Source organism: Phacochoerus africanus, chromosome 5 (genome assembly GCF_016906955.1).
Source record: "Phacochoerus africanus isolate WHEZ1 chromosome 5, ROS_Pafr_v1, whole genome shotgun sequence".
In the NCBI taxonomy this organism is placed as follows: domain Eukaryota; kingdom Metazoa; phylum Chordata; class Mammalia; order Artiodactyla; family Suidae; genus Phacochoerus; species Phacochoerus africanus.
Genome location: NC_062548.1, coordinates 129,988,439 through 130,006,606, shown reverse-complemented (window position 1 = coordinate 130,006,606; position 18,168 = coordinate 129,988,439). Strand labels below are relative to the sequence as shown.

At 37.7% G+C, this 18,168-nt stretch overlaps 2 protein-coding genes across 8 annotated transcripts in view; one reads left to right on the top strand and one right to left on the bottom strand.

Annotated features, from left to right (window-relative positions):
- Nucleotides 1–18,168, bottom strand: part of ROCK2 (Rho associated coiled-coil containing protein kinase 2) — a 141,305-nt gene that overhangs the window by 42,545 nt on the left and 80,592 nt on the right. For 6 of the 7 annotated variants that reach the window (XM_047782640.1, XM_047782642.1, XM_047782643.1 and 3 more), the window contains exons 5-7: nt 13,114–13,374; nt 4,384–4,528; nt 396–534 (exon numbers count right to left, since the gene is read on the bottom strand). In XM_047782640.1, the coding sequence (XP_047638596.1) occupies nt 396–534; nt 4,384–4,528; nt 13,114–13,374 (545 nt within the window). Of the gene's footprint in view, nt 1–395; nt 535–4,383; nt 4,529–13,113; nt 13,375–18,168 lie in introns of those variants that run through there. The other variant, XM_047782647.1, reaches the window with a different exon arrangement.
- Nucleotides 1,127–2,638, top strand: LOC125126911 (AP-3 complex subunit sigma-1-like). The gene is given in 3 exon segments (XM_047779250.1): nt 1,127–1,171; nt 1,882–2,146; nt 2,149–2,638. Coding segments are annotated over 3 exon segments (681 nt in total). The 3' UTR covers nt 2,520–2,638.

Genomic DNA, 18,168 nt, shown 5'->3' with positions numbered 1-18,168 from the left:
AATTCAAACACAGATAGTTTTTAAGATTATTAACTTAATAATCTGCACAGAACTTCTTCTCTCACAAAGCTGTACACCAAGAGCAATATGGTTTAATCACACTAGAGGATAAGATATAAAAAATACAAAAATTTTACTTCTCTCAAATGCACTATTTTACCAAGTTCTATTTTTTTCCTTTTTAGATATGAGAGTTAGACGACAGTTAGACCATAGCTAAAAATGACAAGGGTAACCCAACACCAGGCTTAGCAATAGGAAAAGGCTAAACTAGAATTAAATGCAATTTGAATAAAGAGAAAGATTGATTTCACATGTAAGTGTTAGGTATGCTTCCATTTCTACAAACCTAAAAGTTAAAAGGATTCTCTACAAAGAGATTCAATATACATTACCTATCTGTTAAGAAGGCACAGATGAGATTCTTCGCATGTTTAGAAATTTCTGCGTCTTCAGGGAAACATAACGAGTTTTTATGATCCATAATTTTGCTGTATGTTCCTACAAGTGAATCTGCATAAAATGGAGTATCCCCTAAAATTCCAAGAAAGAAGACGGAGAGAAGGCAAATTAAAGATTTTCCACCTAATATTTAAATACGTTAAGTTTAAATGTGTCACATGTATGGAGGAACACAAGATCTAAGGGCCAGGAATCTCTGTCAAAACAAACAGGCACACAGTAAAAACATATTTAAAATTTAACCATACCAATAAGTTATTAATTTTTAAGACCAGAATAAAATCAATATTAACTCTCTAATTTGTCGGGGTTTTAAATACAAAATGGGAAAAAAACTCAGTATATTGGACAATTTAAAATCTTACTCGGTGGGGTCAGATCAGAGTCCTCTAATGCTTGAAGTAAATTATTTAGCCTTTTGTGTTATATAATACAGTAGTCACTAGCCACAAGTGGCAATTTAAAATTAAATAAAATGAAAAATTCACTTCCCTGCCATATTTCAAGGGCTTTCATCATGACAGACTGGACAATGCAGCTCTGAGAATTAGATCAGATCTGTTATTTTACATATGAGGAAATCAGGCCCACATAGATGACATGTGATCTGCCTAAGAAGACACACAGCTGGAGTTAAAAATGGCAGATAGAGTCTCCCAGTGCAATGTTCCTGGTGACCAATGACTGTGATAAAGAAGCACTGAAGCAAGTATAAAGATAGAAAAAAAGTACAAGGCGTCATTTTGGCCAGTACTCAACAGAAGCCAGAAGCGTCAAAACTCTGTCAGTATGCCTCAATGACAAGTCACCTTAGTACAAACCAGACTTTCCCAAATCAGCCAAAAAAGGGTATTCAGGTAGTTAGTTTTCGTTTGCAAAGAGTGGCAGAGGAGAGTTTTGAATTCAAGATTTTTCTAGTGCAATTTTTAATTGCCATAGATGCCTTTAAACGAAGTCCAGTGCGAACCAACCTGATAAGTAAGCACCAGAGTAGATCAGATTACTGCCAATTAGTGCTATTCGAACTCATTAAACTCAGCTCTCAGAGCTGAAAACAGTACCAGGAATTTAAATGGTCTCTTCAAATGAGTCAGGTGACTTCCTCCAAAGTATATCATTTTTTTTAACCCTCACAGAGTCTAAGCACATGATGGAATACATTCTACTCTGAAAAGATTACAACTAAGACATCATCAGAGAGAGCCCAGAGGCGGGGAGAATAGGTAAGAGTGTAGTTTACAAAGAGACCACTCCAAAGACAGCAGTCCAAAACAAAGCAAGTCACAACATGACATGAGACTAAGCACAGCAAGGTCAATGCTATATATACACTTATAGTATTCAAAAGAAGGCATTTTACACCACAAAAAAGTTCCGTGACTAGTTGTTACTTAAATTTGTACTGATTTTTGGCGGGAGGGGGCGGGCAGGGAAGGATCGCCAGTGAGATCCGAGGGGAACCTCTGGCGCCCGCCCCCACCCTGGCCCCCAGCTCCCACCCGGCGGGTCCACGGGAAGCCGCGGCTCGCCAAGTTCCACCAGCCCTACAGTGAAGACACCCAACAGGAAATCATCAGGGAGACATTCCATTTGGTGTCTAAGAGAGATGAGAATGTTTGCAACTTCCTAGAAGGAGGATTATTAATTGGAGGATCTGACAGCAAACTGATTTACAGACATTATGGCAACATTTCATCTTCTGTGTGGATTCTTCAGAAGGTGAACTTGGCATTTTAGATCTAATTCAAGTATTTGTAGAAACATTAGACAAGTGTTTTGAAAATGTCTGTGAACTGGATTTAATTTTCCATGTAGATAAGGTTCACAATATTCTTGCAGAAATGGTGATGGGAGGAACGGTACTGGAGACCAACATGAATGAGACTGTTACCCAAATTGATGCGCAAAATAAACTGGAGAAGTCTGAGGCTGGCTTAGCAGGAGCTCCAGCCCGTGCTGTATCAGCTGTAAAGAATATGAATCTTCCTGAGACCCCAAGAAATATCAACATTGGTGACATCTGTATAAAAGTGCCAAACCTGCCCTCTTTGAAATAAAAAATTGAAAAGGCCACTTCCAGGTAAAATCCAGGGGAAAGAGTCATCTAAGTTTACCATGCAGTTGTTTACCAAAAATAGAGGAGGAGAGTCTTAACTTTTGCTCTTGGATTTGAGTCAAGGTACTATACAGAAGTTATGTAAAATCTGTATGGAAGTTCAACATTGCTTTTCTTGCTCAGTGATTCTGAAGAAATTGAGTAGTTCCAAGTGTGATTTTTTTCTTTCTTTTCTAAACTGCATTCCTATGGCCACCTAAGGCATGCCTCTATGTATTGGCTACTACAGTATTTCGAAAAGTGTTTTGAGACATTTCTTTACATTATGTACGACCCAAAATGTTGGTGTTTTGTATGGATCACAAGTGCAGCATTCCTTGACTCCTCCTGTTATCTGTCACAATTGTTATTTGAAGAACCAAGTATGTATTGCATGAAAACATTATAACCTTTTCCTCTTAGTTTAAATAAACTCCAAGGTAACTGGAAAAAAAAATTGTACTGATTTTTTTAAGCAATAGCCATACTCAATTACTGTACAGATTTTACAGATTTCCACTACCAATTTCTTTTAGAGTCATCTTTTAGAAAATAAATCCCCCAACTTCTAAACCTATATTTTCAATTCTTCAGTCATTACAAAGAATGTGATTAGCCCTAGAGCTCCCACTGTGCCACAGTGGGTTAGGAATCTGACTGCAGTGGCTTGGGTTGCTGCAGAGGCGAGGGTTTGATCCCGGCCCAGCACAGTGGGTTAAAGAACTTGGTGTTCCCACAGCTGTGGCATAGGTTGCAGCTGCAGCTCAGATTCAACCCCTGGCCCAAGAACTTCCATATGCCATGGGTGCAGCCATTAAAAAAGAAAAAAAGAATGTGATTAGCCTCAACACAGTTGCCTCATAAATAGAGTTTGCTGTATCTCCCTCATCTCCAAGACAGGTGTTTCAGTCACTGGTTTCCTTGGCCAGAATATATTTTGTGCTCCTAGTATTTAGGAATGTGAAATCTCTTTTTTGGCTGCACCAAGGCATGCAGAAGTTCCCAGGCCAGGGACTGAACCCATGCCACAGCAGCATCCCAAACCATGGCACTGACAACACCAGATCCTTATCCTGCTGTGCTACCAGGGAACTCTGGGAATTGGAAATCTTAAAAGTGAAATCTATGACAGAAAGAAAAGTTTCAAAATACTTGAGCCTTCCAAATTTTATCTGGTCAAAGTAAAAGAAATTATTAAACTTGCCTCTGAGTTTTCTGAAGCTGAAATATTATTATAAGATATATTTATCTTGATAGTCAAATGGTCAATAACTATATTTATGATTTTACTATAATTACAGACCAAATATATATGAGTAATAAATGTAAGAAAGAGTTTAAAAATTAATTAATTACAAAGAGAACTTTCAGTTCCCTATTATTATTGGGAAAAATACTAACAGCCTTATAATTAAAATATTTACAACAAATACTGCTGATTAAGAAATCTCTGAATGCTCTAAAAAAAGAAAAAAAACCCAAAATCTCAGAATGAAGGCCTACTGCAGCTGTAAACTTGCTTCTTGTCCTAATAATTTCTAAACACAAAAAGAATCTATTGCAAGAACATTTCCTAGCAGTATACTTTCAATTCCTTTTATATTCCTTTTATATTCCTTTTATATTCAATCACTGTGCCATGGTTTTAGTTTTCCAATCAATAATCTATCATATTAGATATTATTGATTCAAAGTTTTCGGAAATTCTATTTTTCCCCTAGAATGCAGATAATGAATTTTTTTACAGTCTTACATTCTTGACTTAGAAATAAAGTATTATGAGATGGGTTTTGGAAAAAGAAAAACAAGTTAAAATATTTACTTACCCACCAGCATCTCAAAAAGGAAAACACCCACAGACCACCAATCACATTCTCGCCCATAGTAACCATCACCTCCTTGTGATTTCAAAACCTCAGGTGATATATAATCAGGTGTTCCAACCGCCGTATCACAATGCACCATGCCTGTCTGGGTAAAGCGCAGAGAGAGAGAGGGAAGGAAAAAAAAAAAAAAAGATGTGTATAAAATGTGTGTAAGCACACACATGTAAACACAATTAATTCATTTATTATTACATATACAATGACTACACATTGCTACCAACAAACCTTCATTGCTGACATGGCTTTGGGAGGACAGGGGATAAATGCATCATGAAATGCATAAAAATGTTTAGATGACAGAAGACCAGGGATAATTTTCTGATTCTAAAATACAGGAGGCTTCGGAGTTCCCGTCGAGGCTCAGTGGTTAACGAATCCGACTAGGAACCATGAGGTTGCGGGTTCGATCCCTGCCCTTGCTCAGTGGGTTAACGATCCGGCGTTGCCTTGAGCTGTGGTGTAGGCTGCGGACGAGGCTCGGATCCTGCATTGCTGTGGCTCTAGTATAGGCCAGCAGCTACAGCTCCAATTAGACCCCTAGCCTGGGAACCTCCATATGCCGAGAGAGCGGCCCTGGAAATGGCAAAAAGACAAAATAAAATAAATATAATAAAATAAAATAATAAAATAAAATACAGGAGGCTTCATCAATGAAAGAAAGAAAAGGTTGTTAACAACCCTGTGAGAACTCCACACAAATCACTATCTTTTGGGAGTTGCTGCCGTGGTACCACAGATTAAGAATCCCACTGCAGTGGCTTAGGTTTCTGCGGAGATGCCGGTTTGATCCCCAGCCTAGTGCAGTGGGTTAAAGGACCCAACATTGCCACAATTGCAGAGCAGGTCACAGCAACTTGGATTCAATCCCTGGCCCAGGGGCTTCCATATGCCACAAGTGCCATATGCCATTAAAAAAAAAAAAAAAAAAATCAATATCCTCTTTTTCTTTCACTGAGAAGGAGTTATGAGAGAAGTACAAAATCTTAAGGCACCTGACCTGGGGGAAAGAAAAGAATCATCAGGGAAAGGAAGCTTTGATATTTCCAAAGAAACTACAGTAATTAAAACTACAAAGCCCCCAGTTTTGGAGGAATAGATAAAGAAATGGTTCTTGTTACACCAAGAAAAAAAATGGGCGAAATAGATCAACTGTCTAATCAAAAGATCTTAATGGTTTGAAAGCTACACCTCCAAGCTTCATGTTTAGAAATATGGAACTGTAGCATCAAGATATTTGGCAAAATGACAAAAAAATAAAAACCCTTTCTGTGTTTAGTTCAGTGGATAATCATAAAATAATCCCTATCTGATGCCTTTTTGACAAGGACAAGAACCACTGTAGTTATTATCTGTGTGTGTGTATATGTTTGTATATGTGTGTATGCTGCAGGATTAAATCACAATAGTATACAGAAGTGTGGTGCTAAAAACAAGTAACACTCGTTCACCTCTAGCTATGTACAAATGTGCAAAGACTTTATAGATTAACCTAAATGCCCTTCCTTTCCTTTACATGTCTGGTAAAGAGTTTCACCTATGTTCTTTTTTTTTTTTTTTGTCTTTTTGCCATTTCTAGGGCCGCACCCACAGCATATGGAGGTTCCCAGGCTAGGGGTTGAATCGGAGCTGTAGCTGCTGCAAGGCCAGGGATCGAACCTGCAACCTCATGGTTCCTAGTCGGATTTGTTAACCACTGAGCCACGACGGGAACCTATGTTCTTTTTCATGAAGCTATACAAACTATCAAAATACTAAGTATGACTACCTTGGGGAAAGGAAGCTCGACGTATTTTATTAATGCTTTTAAGTGCTATAAAATATGTTTAACATGGGAAATTAATTTTAAAGCAATCTTTTCATTCCTCAAATCAGCAGAAATAACTCCATGATTTTATTTTCCCAAGTATACAACAAATAGAGGCCACTTTAGTTTGACTATAAATTAATAATATTTTAAAAATCTGGAAATAATTGAGCAAATTATGAGGGCTATACTCTGCATGAGTTACTAAGGATAAAAAATGAAGACAGTGCCTGATTACAACAGGCAGGGTATATAAAATTAATTTTTATCATGGACTATTCTGTATTTTAGACTTCTACTGTAGGAAAAATTCATAGAGACTTACGAGGGTAAATAAAATCTCTTCGTTTCACATATATCCATATAAATTAGACTTAAACAAATCTGAGACTTAAGAGCTAAAACCTGGCCAGACACACACACAAAAATGCCACCAAAAGAAAAATTATTTTGGAGCTCCTGCTGTAGTGCAGCGGAAACGAATCCGACTAGGAACCATGAGGTTGCAGGTTCGATCCCTGGCCTTGCTCAGTGGGTTAAGGATCCAGCATTGCTATGAGCTCTGGTGTAGGTTGCAGACATGGCTTGGATCCTGCGTTGCTGTGGCTGTGGTATAGGTCGGAGGCTATAGCTCCGATTGGACCCCTAGCCTGGGAACCTCCATATGCCACGGGAGCTGCCCTAGAAAAGGCAAAAAGACAAAAAAAAGAAATGAGTACAGGAATGGTGCAGTGGGATAAGGAGGGGGTGATCCTTCTCTGAGCATACAATCTGTATAGTGTGGACTCTCAAACCAGAAGAATGCTTCACATATCCAAAATATTTAAAAAATAAAATAAAAGCAACCAGATGTGGGGCATCTCTAAATGGAATTCAAACAATAAGAAATGGGCCTGTTTCATAAATCAATAATATAACCACACTGAAGAGGACAGAGAAGAACTGATCTTGGTGCCTTTGGAAAACACTTAAATGAATACCACAAGCCTAAACACAAAAATAATCTATCCTAGTTAAAAATGTTTATCTTAGGGGTAAGGGACAAGCAAGTCTGAAATAAATTTTATGTGTGTGCTAGTGCTGAACAAGAAAACACAGTGTAGATAATGAGAGCCAGGTTTCTCACTATTCAAAAAAAGTAATTACAAAAAAGGAGGAAGACTAGAATGAATCCTGTGGTGTAGGACTAGAATTAGAAGTATCAGTATGAACTCACAGTTTTTAATATTATTTACATAAAGAGAGATAAGTACAGAATTAAATATGAACATATGTGTATGTGAGTTAGTAGACATAATTAATGTATATAATACACACATGCCCACTGACAGAGCCTAGAAGTAATGGTGCTCCAGGAGCAATGACTGCATCTAGCACCCAAATATTGATTTTTAAATATCATTCTTAAATAAAAGGAATTGGGAGTTCCCATTGTGGCGCAGTGGAAACAAATCCGACTAGGAACCGTAAGGTTGCAGGTTCGATCCCCGGCCTCACTCAGTGGTTAGGGATCCGCCGTTGCTGTGAGCTGTGGTGTAGGTCGCAGACTTGGCTCAGATCTGGCAGTGCTGTGGCTGTGGTGTAGACCGATGGCTACAGCTCCAATTAGACCCCTAGCCTGGGAACCTCCATATGCCGCAGGTGTAGAGAAAGAAAGGAAGGAAGGAGGGAAAGAAAGAAGGAAAAAAGAAAGAAAGAAAGAAAGGGGGGGAGGGAGGGGAGGAAGACAGAGGGAGAGAGAAAGCAAGCAAGCAAAGAGAAAAAGGGAGAAAGAAAAGAAGACATGGGAGCCAACCTAAAAAAGCCTTCATCAGCAAGTAAGAGTAGGAATTTCCCTGGCAGACTGTATTCTACAGCATATATGAAGGACAGGAATCATGAAATACCATGGTATAAAAAGAAACATATGTAACATAAGACCTCTGAACCAAAAAGTACAAGAGATCAAATGATAGAGAATAAGGGTGAAAAAGTGGGCAAAAATCCTATCACCAGAGGCTTCATATGATTAGCTAAGGAGTTTGAACTTTATCCAGTAGACGACAGAAATCTACTGAAAGGTTTTAAGCTAGAGAGTAACATAAATAGGTATAAATTTTCAAAAGCTTCTTCATCTTAAATGTATTAGATAATGTGTATTTGCTAAATATATCTAGTGTTTTATAATTGACAAACTATCATAAATCAAGAGATTTACTGAAAACACAAAATTGGTCAATCACAAATCTTGGAGTTGGTCTAAGAAAACTATTCAAAATGCTCCTGTGAGAGTGGAAACAAAAAATTGTAAATATTACTATTAATTATCAGAAGCACTGGAAGCTTGAGCTACATAGGCAGGAGCCTAATCAGTCCATTTTAACAATTAAAAATGAGCGCTTGCACCAGGGGCTCCTTTCTCAGAGAGGCATATCTCTTCCTTGCCTTGTAAGATTCTTGGCTAGTGGAAGGTCCTGCTTCTCCTATTGAATCCAAAACTGGTTTAGAACCCCATTTCTGTTTCCATGTTACAGTGCCCACAGGAACAAAGCTGCCTCTTATTCCAATCATCTCCCTGGGTACTAATTATTATTATTGTTGTTGTTGTTGTTATCACGGCCCTGGTTATCCAAAGCTGCATAGCTCTTGAATGGTCTCTCCCTACTGCTCCCATAAGCCTGTTCTTTTAAATGTATAATTTTGCAGAAAATAGGGTTTTTTAGAAACATGACTAGAAATGCCTGTATTTTAAAAACTGATGTCACTTGTAGAAAGGTTAAGAACACTAACATTTTACCTATTAGTTTTTAAAATTTTATAGCTTCAAATTAATCAAATGCTATAGACTAGAACATTAATGCATAAAATCTTACACTATTTTCAGTAATTTAAAATACCAACATAAAATCTGCCTTAAAAGGTGTTAAAAGTTGGAGATCCTGCTGTGACACAGTGAGTTAAGGCTCCAGCATTGCTGCAGCTGAGGCATAGGTCACAACTGTGGCTCAGATTCAATTCCTTGCCCAGCAACTTCTATATGCCACAGGTGTAGCCACAGAAAAAAAACAAGGTGGTAAACGTTGCTATGAAATGTGTGATGACAGGCACAGAGGGACGTCAACTTGTCTGATTAGTCCCAAGTAACGTTTTTGTTTTTTTTTTCAGGCTGCTCTTGCGGCATATGGAAGCTCCTGGACAACGGATTGAGTCTGAGCCACAGCTGTGACCCACACCATAGGTGCAGCGACACCAGATCCTCAACCAGCTGTGCTTCACAGTGGGAACTCCGATGACAAATAATTTTTTTTTCTTTTTAAGGCCTCACCTGTAGCATATGGAGGTTCCCAGGTGCAGCTGCCAGCCTAAGCCACAGCCACAGAAATGCTGGATCCAAGCCTCATCCACAACATAGATCGCAATTTGCAGCAATACTGGATCCCCAAGCCATTGAGCAGGGCCAGGGATCTAGCCCACATCCTCATGCAGACTAATTGGGTTCTTAACCCACTGAGCCAAAACAGGAACTCCAAATTTTTTTTTTTTTTTTTTGCTATTTCTTGGGCCACTCCTGCGGCATATGGAGGTTCCCAGGCTAGGGGTTGAATCGGAGCTGTAGCCACCGGCCTACGGCCTAGGTCAGAGCCACAGCAACGCGGGATCCGAGCCGCGTCTGCAACCTACACCACAGCTCACGGCAACGCCGGATCGTTAACCCACTGAGCAAGGGCAGGGACCAAACCCGCAACCTCATGGTTCCTAGTCGGATTCGTTAACCACTGCACCACGATGGGAACTCCCAATTTTTTTTAAAATGTATTTTATGGCTGCATACACAATATATGGGAGTTCCTGGGCCAGGGGTTGAATCCATACCATTGCTGCCCTTCGCTACAGCTGTGGCAATGCTGGATCCTTTAACCCACCGCACCAAGCCTGGGATCAAACCCACACCTCTGCAGTGACCTGAGCCAATGCAATAGGATGCTTAACACTTTTGCCACTGCACAAACTCCCAATACCAAATAATTTTAATAGCAGTACTTCTTGGCTGTCACTGAGATAATCTAGATGTAAAAATATTATACTAACTGTGACATTTACTCGCACCCAGATATTTTTTTCAGGGAGAAAAAGATTTACAGCATTCAGAAAATTGTGTGATCTATAATCTATCAATGACAATTTAATGAAACATGATTACTCTTATTTGTGATAGTGACAATTTTAGATTTAGGCGTTATAATTTTATAGCTGTAGTTTATTTTTGCATTTATCTATGGTACAATGTTTTATATTACACTAGTAGAGCTAAAAAATAATTCGAGCATCTCTGCCTTTATTATAGATTAAGAGTTAGCAAAGATTTTCTGTAAAGAGCCAGAAAGTAAATATTTTAGGCTTTGTGGGCCACACAGGACCTCCACTGCACATCCTCTTTTTTTGTCTGTCTTTTTAGGGCCGCACCCACAGCATATGGAGGTTCCCAGGCTAGGGGTCTTATCGGAGCTGTTGCCGCCGGCCTACGCCAGAGCCACAGCAATGCCAGATTGAAGCCGTGTCTGTGAGCTACACCACAGTTCGCGGCAACGCCGGACCCTTAACCCACTGAGCGAGGCCAGGGATCAAACCCACAACCTCATGGTTCCTAGTCGGATTCGTTTCTGCTGCGCCACGATGGGAACTCCCATATCCTCTCTCTTAAAACAATCTTTTAAAAATGGAAAAAACATTTTTAGCACAGGAATTACAGATTTGGCCCTGTGCTCTAATTTGCCAATCCTTTCTACAGATAGATAGGCAGGTAAGAAAGAATGAAACTATGAACTTTTCTAATGGCTCTAAGGCCATAATAATTATCAGACAAAGGCAAACAAAGTGATGCACCTGAAACGTGCAACAACACTATTCGCATTAACAACATAAAATTATAAATTCTACATACTATAGTTCAATAAAAATTCCTTTATTTTCAACATTATATAATTACTTTCATTATTAATATTACTTAAGGAACGGAGGTTTGGGGTAAAGCAACATTTTTAAAGGTTCAATATTTAAAAAAATATATATTTGGCTACACAAAAATTAAGGATTTCTATTCAAACAAAGACACAGTTGGGTAGCACACTGAAAGATGATTATCAGTGAGATCTGTGGAATCACTATCTGGATTAAATAAGCAGCTGGAGTTCCCGTAGTGGTGCAGCAGAAATGCATCCGACTGGGAACCGCGAGGTTGCGGATTCGATCCCTGGCCTCGCTCAGTGGGTTAAGGATCCGGTGTTGCCGTGAGCTGTGGTGTAGGTCGAAGACGCAGCTCAGATCCCACGTTGCTGTGGCTCTGGCAGAGGCTTGGCAGTTACACCTCTGATTAGACCCCCTAGCCTGGGAATCTCCATATGCCGCAGGTGTGGCCCTAGAAAAAGATAAAAAAAAAGTAAAAATAAAAACATAAGATATGTAAATAGCTGAATTTAATATTCACTTATACGCTTGTGAAATTATTTTTATAAACACCATATTCCGTCCTGTTCCTCTACTCTCACACTCTATACCTTTCTTTCTTTAACCAGCTTTATCCATCCTAAAAACATGTGTGATTTCTCTGCACCCTCTCAAAGGTTTTTGGTTTAATGAAAATCAGAATACACTCACGGAAGTGCAGCACATAAACATCAGTCATTATATTTAACAGACATAAAAAAAGTTTAGCATTTTATTAGAAAATTATTTCAAACTTTATTTTTATTAAAGATAATTTTCACTGTCAACCACTTCATACTATATTATGATAACACCACAAGAGGGAGCTTTGAGTACAATCAAATACTCCTCATCTACTAAACAATGATTACTGTGTGCAGAATAAAGCACAGCAATACTCTGTAAGGAAGACCAAAGGGATATTAAGTTCAGGTGGGGAGACAGGTCCTACAAACCTACACAGATGGAAGTCGCCTGTCAAGTGCGGCACAAATTCTAAGTAACATTATGGATGTTATGACAGGAGAGCGATCAGTCAGGTTGGGTTTATCAGGGAAAACGTTCTACATGAAGTAAAAATCTGAGCCGAGTTTGGAAGAATATGGATCACTGATGGTGGTAGGACCAGCAATGAAAGTGAAAATCACACAGGTGGCATAAATAACTTAAGAAAAGAGAAAAAGAAATCAGCTTAATCAAAAATAAAACCTTGACAACGTAATTAACAAAAATACATAGGAAATAAAACATGATCTCTCCCTAACAGGAATTACTGCCAGGAATCATTGCACACTTACAGAGAAAAAGATAAGAGATATAAATTTTGCAACAAAAATCAACATCAGAGTTAGCTACGAGGTTTATGTTACTGAATCCATTAATCATAATATGAATTTCTCAATAGGTAAAGCATAGCAATAGATGATGCCTCCAAATGTATTCTATGTGGGTGAATAAACAGATGGGGTTGGTAGGAGTTGGTAAATTTCTACCTTACCTCTTTTTTTACAGGAAAAATACAGAAACAATAATGGTGATAGAAATGTCCATGTACCTTCATTTACATGCTATGTCCTACTTCTCCACCTCGACCACTATAAACATGAATTAGTTTTGACTGGCAGCAAAGGTCTGTCGGGATTCTATGAGAACAATAAGTATCTGATAACCAGTTATCTGATTTCTAATTTCTCTTGACTGACCAAGTCTACAAATAAAGAATTCTATAGCTAGATGAATGATGAGTAAAGGACATGTTCTGATTTGACTATCTTGTGTGAGTCATCACACAGTTAGCAAAACTAAATTTATCTTTGTTTGAAACTGTAAGTTCAGATTTGAAGTGTTCTTTTATTTTTATCTCTCCAAAAACTAGCACTTTTTTTAACTTGCTTGTTACTTACTTCATCCATCTTCATACATGTGCCAAAATCTGCTAATTTTAGATGTCCATGTTTATCCAAAAGCATGTTGTCAGGCTTCACATCTCTGTGAATTAAACCCATGGAGTGTATGGCATCCAAAGCAAGAACAACTTCGGCAGTATAAAACTTGGCCCATTTTTCAGGTACATCGTAGTTACTCATGAGGTTTACAAGGTCTCCACCAGGCATGTACTCCATTACCATGTATAGATACTTATCATCTTGAAAGGCACAAAAAAGCTGGAAAACAAAACAAGGGAAAAAAGTTTTTTGGAAGGAGGGAAGACGGGAGGAAGGGAGGGAGGAAGGAGGGGAGGGAGGATAGTTAAAACCATTAACAGAACAAAACCCCAAAACTATTATTATCACTGCAAAAGACAAATTATTGTATAATCAAAACAAAGTCGAATGTCATGAAATTTTTGATTTTTAGATTTGGACATCTTTTATGGAAAAACAGTTGTCTGATAAAACTCTTGTATGGGTAGTTTCTTCATGTTTACTATCAAAATATGCATAAATGATCATTTTCCCTCTTGGAGAATACAGGAATCTAAATAAAGATATTTTAAAAAGAGAATCAGAATACAAATGAGGAACATAAAAGGTGAAAGAATGACAAAAGAATCCATAATAAAAAAAGTCCAACTTTCTGAAAACAAATTACTGGACATAACTCATGAAGAGCACTGAGGAGGTAGGAGCACAAAGGAGAAAGCTGAGGAGGTTAAGGGTTAGGATGCCAGATCTGAGAGACCCCAGAAGAGGGAGTAAGACCCACTCCAGCGGGAAGAGTAACTTTCAGCCACATTCAGAACAGGCCCTCTCCTCTCTTCCCTTCCCCATCACCTTGTTCATAGCAAACAGCAAGTGGTAGTGTTACCTGTACTCAGACTAAAGCTGTGGCATTGGGGCCAGAGAAATAGGATACCAAGCTAGGCTGCTACTAACCCCCTGGAGAGATGACAGAAACCACAAATTCAGAAGGAAAGATAACTCTACCTCCCACCCAACAACATGTCCCACCCCTCCTAAAAGCAAACAATGCAAATAGAAAATATTTCCACAAATGAATAGGAAAAAGAACAAAACCAGGAATCAACATTTAAGAAAAATCAGTATCATGAAACAGAGGCAAAGCTTAAGTAGGACAAACTAAGAACAGCTTACAAATATAAAAATTAAAATTCCGATAAAGTCATAAAAAAGTAACAAGTCATATCAATTAAACAACAGGCCGATACGGAAAAATCTAGAGCTTTGGAATTCAATATACAACTGATGATAAGAGAAAAACAAATTATACAGCTGGAAAATTGAGCAAAATTTAACTTTCTCTGACACACTGAAGGATTCAGAGGTGAAAAAGAGCAAAGTTAGCAAAGCTCCAAATCTATCTAAAAGCATTCTGGGAGAGAAAACACAGACTAGAAGAAAACAAAAGTAAGAAACAGCTAACAAAAAATTTCTAGAAATGAATAAAGTAAAAAAATCTAAGACTGAAAGGACCTCAAATGAAACATAGGGAAACTAAGACAGCCAATGCTTAACTCTCAGAAATCTGGCAGAAAAATCCTAAGTTGCCAAAGACAATAGGTACCCTACGTACAAAAACACATATCATGTAGTCAACAAACATCTCAGCTAACACAGAATACAAAAAAAAAAAAAAAAGAAAGAAAAAACCAGAGCTGTATCTTCAAAATTATGAGAGAAATGATTTTGATGCTAGAATACGGCAGTTTTAAAAAAACCAATGAGACGGCAAAATAATTATGTATTACATCATGCATATTCTTAGAAATCTGATAACAAACCACTTCTGAAAGAACTGTTTAAGAACACAGTTTGACAGAATGAGTAAGTCCAAATAAGAGGATCATGTGAGACACAGAAAAAGGGGCAAATAAAGAATCTAGAAAAACTTACTAAGTATGATTACTGATACAAAAATAAATACTTGAGAGACACAAGCCAAAATAAGAATAATTTTAAAATGCAAGGTGGTGAGAGGTAGGGCAGGAAGGGATACCTAAAAAGGTATTAAGAGGCTGGTTACCAAATTGAGAAAGTGTGTGTGTTCATGAGAGAGAGATGCTATTACTATAAAGATGGCAATTCTCTCCAAACTGATCAACAGGATCAATGCAAACTCTAAATCCAGAAATCAAAAAACTGATAATAAAATGTATATGGAAATAAAATTAACCCAGAAGACCCAAAACTATCTTGAAATACAACAAAGCAGAAGGACTTCTATTTCCCAATTTCGAAACTCAATACAAAACTGTCAGCCGCACAGTACTGGTACAGTACAAGGACAGACATACAGAGCAATGGAACAGAACTGACAGCCTGTAATTAACCCTTATATTTATACGTCAATAGATATTTTTTTCTTTTACGAAGGTGCCAAAGCAATTTAGTGGGGAAAGAAATCTTTTCAACAAATGGTGTTTGAACAATTAGATAATTCACAGAGAAAAAGATCAACATTTTTAGATGCTTACTTCACATCATACTCAAAACTTAATTCAAAATAGATCACAGTACTAAATGTATGAGTCAAACCTATTAAGATATTATGAAAAAACAAAGAAGGAAAATCTTTACGATCTTGGATTAGGCAAAGATTTATAATATCAAAAATACAACGGAAGTTCCCACTGCGACTCGGAGGGTTATTACGATCCCAACCAGTATCCATGAGGATACAGGTTCAACCACTGGTCTCACTCAGTGAGTTAAGGATCCAGCATTGCTGTGAGCTGTGGTGCGAGTCGCAGAGGAGGCTCGGTTCCCCTGTTGCTGGGGCTGGGGCTGGGGCTGGGGCTGGCAGCTGCAGCTCCAATTTGACCCCTAGCCTGGGAACTTCCATATGCTGCAGGTGCGACCCTAAAAAGCAAAAAAAAAAAAAAAGTACTAATATTCATCTACTGAATTCAAATCACACTAAGAATATTCTCTTAAAAATACAGATGGGTCAAAAATTTATACTGCACCATAATTTATATAAGAAAATGAAAAGAGCTACTTTCAAAAAGAATACAGTAACAAATTACACAGGCCTTCATACAATTAAATATTAAACAGCCATTAAGAAACAAGGACTGAGGAGTTCCCATCATGGCTCAGCGGAAACAAATCCAACTAGGAACCATGAGGTTGCGGGTTTGATCCCTGGTTAAGGATCCGGCATTGCTGTGAGCTGTGGTGTAGGTCACAGACGTGGCTCGGATCTGGCATTGCTGTAGCTCTGGTGTAGACTGGCAGCTATAGCTCCAATTAGACCCCTAGCCTGGGAACCTCCATATGCTATGGGTGTGGCCCTAAAAAGACAAAAAAAAAAAAGAAACAACAACTGAGATTTAGAATATTGTTTGAAATAATCTACCGAAATTGATTATAGGTATATCCTATGACCCACTTTTTTCACTGCAAGGTAGATCCCTAACAGAAATGTGTGCGCATATGTGCCAAAATCCACATGAAACAAAACTTGCAGCAACATTATTCATAATAGCCAAAAAGTAGAAACAACCCAAGTGTCCATTAACTGATAAAGAAATAAAACATGGTATATCCATACAATAGATTATTCAGTCATAAAAAGGAATGAAGTACTGATATACTGTATAACATGAATGAGTGTTGAAAATGTCATGCTAAGTAAAGATGTCACAAAAGACCACATATTTTATGGTCCCATTTTTATGAAATGTCCAGAATAAGGAAATCCACAGACACTGAAAGCAGATTAGTGGTTGCCACTGAGCAGGGAAGTTTAGAGAATAACTGCTAATCTGTTCAGGGTTTCTTTTTGTGAAAAATGTTCTATAATTGGGTAGTAGTGATGAATGCACAACTAACTCTATGAATATACTGAAAATCACTGAACAAAATAAACAGAAATAAGTCAGTTATTTTGACGTTTTTCCAAAAAGTTACACATTTCATACATATTAATAATACAATGGTACATGGTACCATAAACCATTATCCTTTACCAGAGATAAACAAATGAAAATCAGGATTCTAATCTACTACTTTTTCAAGCGTGCCATGTTTCACTACTGATTTGCTTTCACAATCCATTAACTCTCTATCTCAATATACACTTTTATAAAGGTCCACTCTACAGAATTAGGGATCAAAGACATCAGCAAACAAAATGATAAACTAGAACTGGCAATGAATCTGAAACTGTGAAGGCACTATAAAGCTAAAAGTGGACTAATACCTTACTTTGCTACCATCAGTTCTTAATCAAGTAAATTATCATGATATATAGTTTGCTACAGAAATATTAGTGTTAACGGAACATATCAGAATTCCTATTCACAAGTTACATTTAAAAAATAAAGTGAGGAGGAGAAGGGTTGAGGTTCAACATCATAAAAAAAGCAGAGTAATAAAAGTTTTTAAATGACATAATCATCAATGTGGCAAAACTTTTACCTCCAAATCACCTTCCATAAACATGGCATCAAACTCAGGATCATTTAGCATTCTAAATATGCTTTGGTATATACCTAATATTACTCATGACATTAGATCAAAATGTTTGCATTATTAGCTCTTGGTACAAAAAATACTTTAAAGAAGCAAAGCTAGTGAGGAATATAATTGAAAAGGAAGCAAAACAGAACCATAAATTCTTTACTTTACAATCAAATCCAAGAGGCTAAATTAGGAATCCCAATACTGCCTTACATTGTTGGTAATATATAAAGGACTGCAGAAGAATTTTCAAAACTTTTAATGTAGAATTTGCCCCCTTTTTAAGATAAGCTAACCATTGTTTCTAGTATGTAAATCAGGAGAAAGAGTAGGCAGGGAACAATGGTACACTGGTAATCAATCCAATTCTTTACAAAGAAATTAAAAAAGTGAAAGTTGCAAGTGACAGGTGCATCTATACAACAATTTACATATGACATGTCATGTCTATACGACATGCTGTTAGGAAGATTAAGCAAGTATAATGAATCCAATCATCAAAAATAACTGCACTGTTATTATATCAGTGAGATA